Genomic DNA, 13,585 nt, shown 5'->3' on the forward strand with positions numbered 1-13,585 from the left:
CTGACTGTACTTCTGCTGCGTCACTGGCACCTTAAATTGACAGAACACTTTCTGTCCCAGAAACAAGAATCTTTGTTTGAGCGATGTGCAATTATCCAACCATTTTCTGTCATCCATTTTGTATAACACTCATCCTTTTCAAGGTCGTGCGGAGCGGCAGACAATCCCAGCTGACTTTGGGCCAAAGGCAAACTATTTACATCCTGGGCTGGTCACCACCGCAAACAACAATCCAATTGGCACTGTCGCTGAGAATTTAGGCCAGTGAATTGTATGCTAGTAAATAGTCCTGTTTATTTACCCATGACTTGTCTGCTTCATCTTTGTCCTTTCCACCTGTGTGGGATCGTGCCAGGTCAAAAATACTATTCTCGTTTTTGAAGGCCTGAGAGACAAAAGCAATTACCCCCCCCCAAAATAAAAAGGAGTAAAACATTCCAAGGAGTTGACTATAAGGAAGGTGAAACAAATTTGTTTTGATTTGATCCTTCAACATTTTTTACCTTTTTTGCCCCCGTGACCTGACCTCAGATAAGCGGAAGAGAATGGATGGAACCTTTTTGACAAGAATAGCAACTCTCGATGCATAGCCGACTTTGGCTCTGCAGGGCGTGTTGCCTAATTCATTTTTTTTTTTTTTTTTGGTTAAATCCAAAGTTTTTACATTCTCATTCACATTACAAAAATAAATGCAACTTCTAATGCGAACGCAACACGTCGAGTGACATGCACCAAAGAAAGATGTCACTTGGCGCAGTGTTTACGGAAGGAAATATTGTCGCGCGTTTAGGGGCTCATCTTTTTCTCAACTCGTAGCGAGGCGCGAGGAGGGAGAAATATTTCGGTGAAATGAGTCAACTCTCTTCGAACCCCTCATTTAATGGAAAGGTCTACCAAAGATGACGTCACGTCATTGCCGTGCGTAACAAATGAACCGTCTGCGTGGCTGAATTTAGACGAGTCGAGAATGTACATACGACATCACACACGTGCATAACAAGCAGACACAGATAAATTACGTTTTTCTTTTGTTTTTTGTTTTTTTAAAAGACACACACAGAGCGTGGTGAAATAAAAACAATGTTGGACAATAGATATAACTATCAGCCCTCCACCAGTCAGGACTCTCCAAAAATGAAGGAGTCCCAGATTATAAGTAATAAGATTCTCTGGTCTGATGAGACAAAGATTGAACTTTTTGGTGTTAATTCTAAGAGGCATGAGTGGAGACAACCAGGCACTTCTCATCACCTTCACATTATGATCGGTTAACAATACAAACAGTGAAACAGGGTTTTGGTAGCATCATACAATAGGGGTGCTTCTACTCAATACTGGGCAAAAGGTCTGAATACTTATGACCATGTGATATTTCAGTTTTTCTTTTTCAATAAATGTACAAACATTTCTACATTTCTGTTTTTTTTCTGTCAAGATGGGGTGCTGAGTGTACAGAGAAATAAAATGAGCTTTTTCGATTTTAGCAAATGGCAGCATGGAAACGAAGAGTGCAACACTGAAAGGGGTCTGAATACTTTCCGCACCCAACACAAACGTCAGTGCCAGCATAGCACAGTCAAAATGACAGGGTCAACTGCTTGAGGAAACATTTTTGAAATGCCAGAAACACAATTATCGTGACGTGATCGTCCATTCAGCAATTTTCTCGCTACTGAATAATGAAAGACCTGATTTAAAACCAGTAACAAGAAGCAAACATGCCATATCGCCCATGACGAAACTCCTTTCAACGCTGCACTTCTCATGCAAAACTTTCAGAAAAACAAGCCTGAAATTGTCCATAGGTGTGAATGTGAGCGTGAATGGCTGCAATTAGCGGGTGACCAGTCAAGAATGTACCCCACCCCTTGCCCAAAATAAATTGAGACTCTGGCTCACTATTCTTCAACTTCATTCATGCGATAATAAGGAGAAGCACTTGGTAAAATAACATTTTTTTTTTCAATTCATGTAGACAAACAACCCAGCACCACCATCATGACTGCAACCTTTGCGGTGTTGTGACTATGGGGACACCGGACTGCTTTATTCCTGTTGTGAACGACGTGAATATAACGTGTTTCGATGACGGTAGAAAGTAAGAAGCGGAAATGATCTCTATTTGCGTCACGACGTTATCTGTACGTCGCCTGATTAGATCGGGATATTCCAGTTGATCACGATTACCATATATGTGGGAGTGAGTAACTATCTGCGGACGCATATATACGGTGATCCCAAATGTTTCAGAAACCGTAACTTTATAAGGCTCCGTCTCACCCGTGATCCCAATGAGGACAAAGGGTGTCGAAATGGATTGATTGATTACATTCTAAATAGTATGAACTGCGGGTAATTTCATCATTTATAGTGAGCGTGCGCTCTGCGTGGAAAGATAGATGGACACGTGTAGTCCGCCCTGGCTATTTCCAGAGAAAAATAAATAAACCGAGCACGATCTCGCCGTGTATAATGTGTGCATGTCCGTCGTGGCTGGAGTTTGACTCACTATTTGTTGACATTTATCAGCTGAGTGGAAGCGGCTTATCTTAATGAGACTGCAAAGCCGGAAGACGAGTGGCCCCCATAACACTACCGATGCACCTGCGCACACACAAACAAAACACTGAGCCACGTGCGCAAATGCAAACACGGAGAGTCATTTTCTGTCGAAGACTTTCAACTACAGCACATCATCCATATTACTGTAAATCCAGCCTCTACAGATAAACAACTGGACATAGGCACTAATGCTAATCATTTTATTTGATGTAGTGCAAAGACTTACTGGAAGAAAATTGACAAAGAAGAGAGTGCACAGGGTAGTCTCAGAGGTTGTGTCGGCAGAACCAGCAAGGCCTTCTGTGTTGGTCAAAAAGCAGAAGCATTGACCTACATTTGAAAGCTAAATTCTCCCAACATTCTATTCTTTGTTGTGTAGTGCGTCGAGTAAATATGTGTGGACTGTGGATGTTAGGTTTGTCAGTCCAATCAAGATTTAAGACTTTAAGAGCTGCCATGTGGAGTCTGTGTGAAGCTGATCTAAAATATTAGCAAATTGTAATTCATAGCTATGACGTTTCAGAAAAAGAAAAAGAAAAAAATCCACCCGTGGCTGAACCTAACCCTTAATTCGTAAGTTACTAAATATATTACTCTATTACTATTATCATTGTTATCAAAACCTGATGTGCCAGAGAGAAAAACAGATTCAGAACAGCGCAAAAAAAAAGTACGTAGTGTCGTGAAATCCTGAGCTCCCGTTGGCCTGCAAGTTGGACTGAATTACATTTCTAGGGGATGTGTGAAAGACGAATAGCGATGGGATAATGAATCTAATTTTGTTCAAACAATACTTTTGTTTTTTTGTTTGTTTGTTTTGTTTCTGCCATGACAACAGTCATAGCGCGTAGACGTTCAAATCGACTTCCGTACTTATAGCAAAAGGAGGAAGTGAGTATGCCACAAGGCAATTCAGGATATTTGTATTTTTTTGTGTTCCAGGGTTGCTCCCATCCTCCTCAAAGTTGCTTAGTGCCAGTAAAACCGACACGGACCCCCCTAGGGCATGACAAAAGTCCCATTCAACTACTTGTAAGTCAATGTTTCACCAAAAGAGTTGTGAAAGAAATTTATTATGGTCGAATTCTTGCCCAGTGCTGCTTTAACTGCTCCAGATGATGCGCTGTGCATGGCAAATTTGCATGCACTGTTACATTGTGTTTTGTATAGTAGTGATGGTTTCTATAACTGCAATACTGGTGCTATTGGGAATGACCTATGCTAAAACAACTTTCCATATCGTGACAGGGGCGGGGGGAGGGGTAATCACAGCAAATGGCTAGGTTTTTTTTTTGTGTTGTTTGGTTTTGTAGAATTCAATTACAACCACACAAAGGGCCAGTGACAAAGAGCAGCCCAATTGGACTCAAGTTGTACTACTTGAGCATGCTAAACTTACTCTCAGCATGTGTGTCATTCCAGAGAAGAAAAATGAAGCAGCGTTTATACATACACACACACAACGGGCCACATGGCTTTGTTTGGGGTTCCTAGTCAATTTAGCTCAATAGAGTGGACTGCTGGGCAACTGCTTAAGTAGGAGCACACACAATCACACTCATGCACACACGCTTTGACCGGTGCAGCGAGGCCACTCGGGTTAAGGTGCCCTCACGGAGGTCTAATGAGACGAAGAACAACCAGTGTAACAGATGGTCCTCTGGTCATACGAGGGCCCCTGAAGTCACTAGCCTCCTGGAACCTCGTCACTATGATTACCCCTATTTGCCTATTCACGCCATCGCGCACATTCATACACGTACGCTTACACACACGCGCGCTCGACCTCGTTTTGGTACATGTGGATGCAGCCTTTGCATCGTCCATCGCTGGCCTTCGTCATGCGTAGGCAATGTTCTGTGGAACAATCATGATGTGAACAGAACAAATAAAAAGGCTCCACTGCATTCACTATGTCAACTTCACAAAATTCTAACAAGTATGGCGGAAACAAGTTCAATCCGATTACAACGTTAATGCAAACAAATCTGAGGTTTTAACTTTTTCATGTTTCATGAAGCAATGGTATGCAAGTAAACTTACTTCTGAAGCACTGAACCAATATTTGTTATGAATTTATGATGGACCAAAATGAAGCAGAAAACAACAACAAAAATCTCCTCCATCGATGTGAATGTGTTTTCTTGTTTATATGTGCCCGGAAATTATCACTCTATGTGACCAAGCCTTTTGCCCAAAGTTATCTGCAAATGAGGACAAGAGCAATCAAAAATTGGACGGCCGGATGGTGCAAGGGAGCCACAGTGTGGAGATGGAAGATATGACAGGCTGTTTTGTGTTGCTATGCCTCATAAGTAGGAAATTAACAGCATATTCAGGAGTAAAAATGATATAATAAAACGTGATGCAGCGCAGAAGTGACAATTACACAGTAATGAAGTTAAGTCATGTATGCTGCCAGCCTGGTCTGGCTTTTAATTTTTTTTTTTTTTTTTTTAATCAAGCTTGGCAATTAGTGTTGATAAAATAATTAGTCAGTGACTTTAACATTCATTTGGAAAATGAGTCTCAACTTGTTTGTTAGACCAAGTCCTTATCCCTTTACTTAATGATTTTCAACCGCTATACTTAACATGATCAGTGTCTTTATTGACAGGTACCAGTCAATTTAAGTGGCTGCATCTCTTCTTTATAAAGCTTCAGATCCAGCTGTCGAAAAAACTGACCATCGCATCCTTTTATGTAGATTAGCGCATTTTATTGGTATTATATGAGGAGTTGCCTTAAAGTGGTTTAAGTCCCACTTTGTGAAAATCCGCAATGAAGACGTATGTTTAAAAGTCAAGTCATGGTGTCACGCAAGTGTCTGTGCTTGGACCCTGTGCTTTTCAGTCTTTACTGTTCAGAGCAGATGACAAGTTGAAACTGATCAGTTGTTCAACCTTCAGGCGTGCTTTCAGGAAATCAAAAATTGGAAAACTGGCAGTTTCCTATGTATTCAGATAAAACAGGAATGATAATCCTTGGCTCCCAGGACCTCGGAGGAAATGACACTGTAGCTGCTTCGCACTCACCCTCAATAGCAGTCAGGAACCCGTGTCAGTTTTTACCAGGATTCATCATTCTGCTCTCACATTCAAGTGCCAGGAATATTACATTGTTTTCCTCATCTATTTTCTAGTTAATCCTTTTGCAAACCTTGAGACTGGATTATTGTTAGTTTTATAGCAGGCTGTATCAGTAAGTCTTAAAAGACTTTTCAAACACTCACCAATGGTCCCGTTTTTCATTCAAATTAAATTTCTTACTCTCAAAGTTGCAGCGATTACGTGCAACTTTTTCTCATCCCCGCTTATTTACAGTCGTATGTTACTAACCTGTCTTTTCCCTTCTTTCTCTTCTCCATATTTTCCCTGTGGTCGGTGTCTGCATAGGCTTTCGGATGTGCAGCCAGCAACAGCAACGCTATTACATCGGCAAAAAGTATTTTAGTAGTAGTAATGCCATTAATAGTTGTGTCAAAATGTGTCTCCACCATTACTGTTGTCTGCTCCAAAAGGGTTTCACTTCCTCCAGCTAGCACAGTTCCAAAATGGAATTTTCCTAAAGTTGCTGGGGGAAAAAAAAGAAATCATACACAGAGGGTTCTTAGCCTCCTTCCCATAAGCAGTATTAAAATACATCAATAAGGAGTTGTTAAGTAAAGACTTTTTATTCTCTATGTAGTCAAGACGTTTATGTAATGACAACAGTCACCCAGAAGAGGGCAGTGCCGGTTCTCTTATATGTAGTCCACCCTGGAATGAACATAAAATCAAGTCCTCTCTGTTCTTTCTTTAATGAAATACCATATTTCAATTGAGTTACGTGTATTACAAGTTTACAATAAACCGATGAGAATCTGACTGTACATTTGTTTAGTTTAAAAGAATATCACAATTAAACTGCATATACAATTAGTGTCATTTTATCACATTTGCAGGAGAGACGTTACGCACGTGTGCCGGTCACAAAGACGCAAACAGTTATTACAAAACCATCTTACACGAGGTACAACGAAACATCTGTACCATTTTCCCCCAGTTTCTCTCATAATGAATATTCAACGATCATCTACTTTACATTTCTATTTCAACAAGACTACTACAAACTACAAAGCTTCAGTTCACAAAAGATCGAAAATGTACACGCCGCAGAACAGGACACATTCATGATGCTGTGAGGGGGAATAAACGCAGACAAACTGTGCAAGTGGCGGTGTGTGTGTATGCACGCAAGCCTGCATAACGTGTAAGCTCAGTTTTACATTCACAGTTGCAGAGGAACATGAAAGTTGAGACGATAAATAAACATTTCTCCGGTGCGCAGACTTGAATATTTTGTAGGCGTGTACACCTGTCTCTTACCTTTCCACACACACACACACACCCATGCACACACACGCGCGCAATCTATGAGCGGCAGCAGCCGGCAGTCCTCATTTCTTTGTTGACGTACTCCTGCAACTGAAACTTTGGCTCATCGGGCTCCTTCATGGTCCTGTGCTTCAGCTCTCTAACGAAGACAGACACAAAAGCCAGTGACAGCATGCAATCATTTTCTTCAGCAACCGTCATCGTTATAATATATCCTGGTTGAACTCAAGCCCATGCCAGATGCAGTCTAGTAACTCTAAAGCAGCGCTAACTGAGTGTGTCCATTTATTTTGGGGTGTGACCTTGTAATTTAACAAAATGAAATGGTGGATGGATGAGAGACTCACAAGGGAAGACAGCTATTTTGTCACGCTTCTATTTTGCCCAATAGGTGTGCTTTAAATCATCCATTTAATTTCGATATCCCCGGAAGGGGTGCTAGTTCATCCCGGAGCGCATACAAACAACCATTGGCTCAACCGTTCTAATCGATTGGCGACACAGTCCGGGGTGCAATTTGCCCAAAGACAACTGGGATATAATCCAGCTCCCCACAACCCAGAACAGGATAAGCGCGAAAGAAAATGGAAGGATGGTCAACAAACCGAGTCAGAAAAAAATAGTAGGCTACTTAAGGAAGAAGTCAACCCAAACATATTTTTTTCAAGAATATTTTCTCTGCAGGCCCACTAGTTGAAACAAAGCATTCTGATAAATATTGTGTTTGTGGAATAAAAGTTAATTAACCTGTTTTTAGTATTCTCCGGTAGCGGCCATTTTGTCACTTCTGTTGACTGAAAATGACATTCAAGTCGCTCAGGGGCTCAGATAACAACCAATCGTGGCTCACCTGTTTTCTTAAGCTCAGCCATGATTGCTCGTTTTCTGAGCAGCCGTGATGTCATTTTCAGTCGACAAAAGTGACAAAATGGCCGCCGCTCCCCTGAGATGGCTAAAAACGGCTTGATTTTGCTACTCAACTCATATTCCACAAATCCAACATGAATCAGAATGTCATGTTTCAACTAGTGGCCTGCATAGAACATAATCTTGAAAAAAATACATTTGGATTGACTTCCTTCTCAGTCACTCAAGGTTGTGTGTGTCCTATTTTGCATTTCATCCAGGCTGGTTGCTCTTAATTAAGTACACCCTCCACTGATCCCCATGAAAGGATATCATGGAGCTGTTATGTGTGCATACAGGCGCACAATTCAAATTGATAGATAACGGCGCACGCGCTAAGCTCATTTGAACATTGCTAGCTGCACTGAGGCAGATATAATGTATCGCCGCAGAGAAGCAACAGAAAACAAGCCGTCATGAACCAGCAATGGATCTATAGATAACAAAAACACAGCTTTTAACTTCGAGGGAGTCAACATTTATCTGTTGAAGAATCCCAACTCATAAAACTTGGGGAAGTCCGTGTAAACCTCGATTAGCATCTTTTATGGTTAATTTGAAGCGTGTTATGAGATGCGGGATGGAAGGAGTCATTTTGCGGGCGTAGGTGTGACTCACTTGGCCACAGCAGTGAAGGCCAGCTCCACGTTCAGTCCGGTTCTGGCGCTCGTCTCCATGAAGGGCACCCCGAACTCCTGCATTAAAAGAAATTGAAAATCAAAAATACACAGAACAAAGGGGACGGAATCATTTGATGCCGGGTAGGTACACGACTAGCAACTATTTATTTGCCATGAGGCAAACTATTGAACTAACAGTAAGCAGGATGAGAGGTGACACCAAATGTAACACTCCTGCTCACCATACACACGAGACCTTGTGACACTAACATGACACCGAAGGGCGAAATAAAACAAAAATTGTCAATTTTCACCGAGGGGTGTGTTCACTTTTGTTGCCAGCAATTTAGCCAATGGCTGTGTGTTGTGTTATTTTGAGGGGACGGCCGTTATACACCGTTAAAGAAGCTGTACACTGATGACATTGTGGCAAAAGCGCCATTTATTAAATGCTGCCTCAGAAATATAGAATAAACCATTTACATCAAAATATGAGGGGTGTGCTCACTTTTGTGAGCCCCTGCATAGGCGAGTGCGTGTGTCCCCGCGTGTTTTTACAGGGGCTGACATTTTAATAGGTGCACTAAATTGTAGCTGATTTTTGTTAAGCTTATAAGCAAGACAACACAAACAGTCACACAGGATAATAAATAACTCGGTATAAGAACTGCATCAAAAAATGAGTCAACATACAAAATTACGTTTTGGGTTCCAGTAATAAGTCAGCAACAGTTTTCCATGAATAGAATATTTAAAACGAGAAATATGTCCTAAACGCCGTGGCCACTTTTATGAAGCTCTTCCTCTCACATTTATATTGCATGTGTGCATTCCACCATGACATTATTCTTGTTTTGCGCCTCCTCAATGACAGCTGATGCGCTTGGGCAACACCCCGCCCCCTCCCACTTATGTTCACATTTACTCTTCTACGCCTCTCCGAGTGAAATGGCCTGGAAAATCAAGTCAGCAAGCCTTCTCACTTCCCCAATCATCCATGCAAACAATAACACTAATTCATACATTAACGCACGGACTAATTCAGTCAGCAGCACCCGTTTCACCACCCACACGGACAAATTAAGTGAAGGACGTGCATTATTCTTCTTGTGTGTCGAGCTTGTCGTTACCTTTGCCAGTTTTTCTCCCTCCTCTCGTTTCACCACCCGGTCGTGGTTGGAGTCGGCCTACAAAACATCACGGCGTGTTTAGATTTGACGAACGCCCGAAGCGCAGGCAAACGACTACCGTGGCAACATCGGCTAGCGGCAACGTGGAAGTAAACAATAGGGAATAAACAGTACAACGTTACGTGACATTTATTCGGCCAGGACCCGATTCTTACCTTGATGATTTCAGGTGGGCAACATTTTTAAAGGGGCCACATTTGATTTGTAAAATGAGTGGCTCAGCTGGGGTAAATAAATAAATAAATAAATAGCGACTGTACAACATGTTTACTTTGAATAACATTAAAGCAACACTGTGTCATATGTCAGTTTTTGTTGATTATGGCGGCGCCATGTGGACAAAAGTGGTAGTGTTTTGACAAAAGTCAAGTGTCGTGAAATCCTGAGCTCCCGCTGGCCTGCAAGTTGGACTGAATTACATTTCAATCGTTTACATATTTCCAGTGGCTGTGTGAAAGATGAATAGCGATGAGGTAATGACTAATTTTGTTGAAACAATATTGTAGTTTTTTTGTTTGTTTTGGGGCTTCTGCCATGACACCAGTAATAGCGCGTAGACGTTTGGATCGACTTCCGTCCTTATAGCGAAAAGAGGAAATGAGTATGCCGTAAAGTAATTCAGAACATTTGTATTTATTTTTTTGTGTGGCAGGGTTGCTCCCATCCTCCTCAAAGTTGCTTAGCGCTAGTAAAAACGATACAGACCCACCCAGGGCATGACAAAAGTCCCATTCAACTACTTCTAAGTCAACGTTTCATCAAAAGAGTTGTGAGAATTTTCTATTAAGGTCGAATTCTTGCCCAGTGCTGCTTTAATAGATAATTCTAACTAACCTCCATGTTAGTTCTATGTCCTTTATTATTATTTTTTTTTATTTTTTTTTTTTACTCTACACTTTTAGGAGAAATTGTTGGGATCCATTACCTTGAAAGCAGCCTCTCATTTCTAGAAGCCAGTGCAAATGTCCTCGTTTTTATTTCCTCACTAAGTTTTTTGGCCTCCAGCATGCCAAGCCAAACATTCACATGAGCAACTGGTGCCCTCTTACGCGTGCGTCCCTCTAAAGCCTGTTGTCCGACCGTGTGTTTGACAATTTTCTTACTTGCCTCCTTCTGCTCTGTGGGCAGATATTGTTTATCAGAGAACAAGTTGTAAATAAGCTTTATAGAACCGAGAGCTGCTGTCTTGGGCGAAACCTCTCAGCTTGGCAACTACAAGCAGCTCCTTCACATTACACTGCCGTGTTGAGTTATTACTATTATCATATCTATGGACTAATGGAGATGTCCAAGTAGTAAAAAACGTCATTTTAGGCCAAGCGGAAGCTTCCAAAGCTGTGAAGAAAAACGACCACGGTCTGACGAGTAAATGTGGTCCACAAAGCATGAGAAGTACTTTCATCAATCAGCGCTGTTGCCTCGCCGCTCCCTCCATCACGACGTCCATCCCTCCTCTCTGACTCCATCTATCAAGCCATCTTTGACAGCGTTGACAACAAGGTCTCACCTTGTTGCCTAGCAGCATGACGACGACGTCCTGCTGGGTGTACTCGTGGATCTCTGTCAACCACGCCTGCAGAGAGACGAGATGGAGAAGTGAACGCGAAATTCGAAATCGGGGACGAGGGGGAGATGATGGATGACGCAGACAAGTAGTTCAAGGAAAAATTGCGCATTGTTTGGGGCTTTTTCCTCTCGCATCCACGCCTCTCTTTGCTTTTACGCTATCCACCAACATTTCCACGTGGGTGGTTTCGGAGATGGCCGGCCTTGGCGGAAAAGCGGTTATTGACTAGGGTGAAACGCATGCACGCGAACACACTCATACAAAGCGCCGCTATCGACATTGCATCATCATATTGTATATTATTAAAGACACAAGTCACTCTAAAAACAGTTAGGTCAAAAATAAACAAATTTGAGTGAAAAATAACCCAATTTGGGTTAAAAATGGACGATCCACTACTTGGGTCAATTTGATCCAACTTTCTGGGTTGTTTTTGTACAAAACAACCCCGAAAAATTTGAGCTGTATTTTTTTCCACACAAGAAAAAAAAAAAAAAAAAAACACAAAGTCCAATTAGTGGATTGGTCCATGTTTGACTCAAATTGTGTTATTTTTGACTCAAATGTTTTTAGAGTGTATTTTATGTTTTTATTGCCAGTGCTTACTGTTTTCACACTTGTGAGACTTAAGAATATCAAGTTTGTTTTGCTTTCTTCATCAAAAGGATCCCGATTATACATTTCCCCCTCAATATCAAACAATTCCAAATTGTGTAAATAACACTTGTGTGACATGGTGTTGCTAAATTATGAGTGTGTGTTATTAGTCAAATGGAATCACTAATGCATAGTTAATCACAGCAAAGTAGCTGTCCTACTTCCATTTTTCCAATTAGCCCAGATGATTATAGGCATAATTTGTTCGGGTAATTACGGTCCCTTAGTATTCTCTGAGGAGACACACAATGTGTGATTACATCTGAATCTAATCAGATTCTCCCTTCATTAAAAATTGCAAACTCTTTTTTTTTTTTTTTTTTTTTGGCCAGCAAAATAAATGTTAGCTAGTGTTGAGAGTAATTGGATTATTGTTGTTAACGATTTATTTTCACAGGCAATTGTATCAGAAAAGATTTCAGCGTCTCCCTCGAATGCCAAATTTCAGTCGGAAGAATATGTATTGAGATTGCATGAAAACCGGAGGGGAACGCGTTGGAGTGGTTCAAGGTTGTGTCAAGCCACCTCCGTCGGCTCAGGGCAAGTGTACTGTAGCTTTTGTGGAAAGAAGAAAGAAATAACCTTCGCATCCATTCACCAGTGTTATTACTCTTGTGTGTTTACTGGAATATACAGCTTACTACCCACGGGTATTTATTTTGGCGTTAAATTAATTTTCATGTCTTGGATACAGCACCCTCCAAAAGTATTGCGGTATTGGATTGTTTTTGCCTTTGGAATCCACCTGTGAAAACGGCATTTGCTGTTAAGGTCGGCCGAGGGTATCAAAAGCAGTTGATGATGAGAGAAACTGTGCGAGAGCTGTGGAGAAACGAAGGGCAAGGGTGAAGATCTCACAATCCGCTGTTTCGAAGAAGGCTTAAGAGAGAAGAAATATACTCGACGGTGTTTGGGATGAAATTCATTTAGGAGAGTTTTGGTTGAGTTGATAGAGTTAGGGACTGTACCATGAATGGGGATGTAACGATTCACTCAAGCCCAGATTCGATTTTCAGTTCCCGATTTTCGATTTGATTTTTTGAAAAATTGCTACCGTGCTTGTCTCTGTGCACTAGTGTGGTTCTGCAGCCATCCACAAACGCAATACGCAATGATGTTTGGCGCAAAAGCATCATTTGATCTACACATTCAAAATGTGCTGTGCATCTGCAATGAAAAACCGTTTCAAGACATCATTTTCGAGATGACTTTAATCAACTCAATTTTTCGATTCATCGAATCGATTAATCGAGGTGAATAGGTTTTTTTTTTCGATTAATCGTTACATCCCTAATCATGAAGCTTTGTTTTCGTCTTCATCAGCGACAAGGTGGAGAAGAAACAGCACTAAATAGCATGAGAGGCAACTTTATTTCATTATTATCAAATGAAACACTTTCATTTCCTTGTTTGATCCCGGCCCGCTCACGCTTCCTCTGAATATCGTCAAGTGAATCCCGTTCACATAATCCTTGCCTTCATCCAGAGGTTTACTTACCCTAAGCCTCATTCTCGCCCGGCTTTACATTCCTTCATTATATCGAGATAGTCGCAACGAGCCCTCACCTAGCGGCCTTGACTGTCGTCAACCCGCCAATTACTCAGATGGTCTCGAGAAAAAAAAAAAAAAAAAAAAAAAAAGCACGCCGGCAAGTGGGTGGATTACAAGAAAGTGGCAGAAGGAACACGGCTTCTAAAATTGGATGT

At 41.4% G+C, this 13,585-nt stretch overlaps 1 protein-coding gene across 4 annotated transcripts in view; it reads right to left on the bottom strand.

The window, feature by feature from the left end:
- Positions 1 to 567: 567 nt before the first annotated feature.
- The window catches only part of rab26 (RAB26, member RAS oncogene family), a 31,438-nt gene continuing 18,420 nt past the window's right edge, over positions 568 to 13,585 (bottom strand). For 3 of the 4 annotated variants that reach the window (XM_086015622.1, XM_086015626.1, XM_086015624.1), the window contains 7 exons: positions 11,162 to 11,227; positions 9,595 to 9,651; positions 8,463 to 8,539; positions 6,059 to 7,077; positions 5,901 to 5,988; positions 2,789 to 2,862; positions 568 to 2,604 (listed from right to left, as the gene is read on the bottom strand). In XM_086015622.1, the coding sequence (XP_085871748.1) occupies positions 6,975 to 7,077; positions 8,463 to 8,539; positions 9,595 to 9,651; positions 11,162 to 11,227 (303 nt within the window). In that variant the 3' untranslated portion in view covers positions 568 to 2,604; positions 2,789 to 2,862; positions 5,901 to 5,988; positions 6,059 to 6,974. Of the gene's footprint in view, positions 2,605 to 2,788; positions 2,863 to 4,331; positions 4,420 to 5,900; positions 5,989 to 6,058; positions 7,078 to 8,462; positions 8,540 to 9,594; positions 9,652 to 11,161; positions 11,228 to 13,585 lie in introns of all 4 variants that reach the window. The other variant, XM_086015623.1, reaches the window with a different exon arrangement.

Source organism: Filicampus tigris, chromosome 19 (genome assembly GCF_054856515.1).
Source record: "Filicampus tigris isolate MCC_2025a chromosome 19, RoL_Ftig_1.0, whole genome shotgun sequence".
Classification (NCBI taxonomy): Eukaryota; Metazoa; Chordata; class Actinopteri; order Syngnathiformes; family Syngnathidae; genus Filicampus; species Filicampus tigris.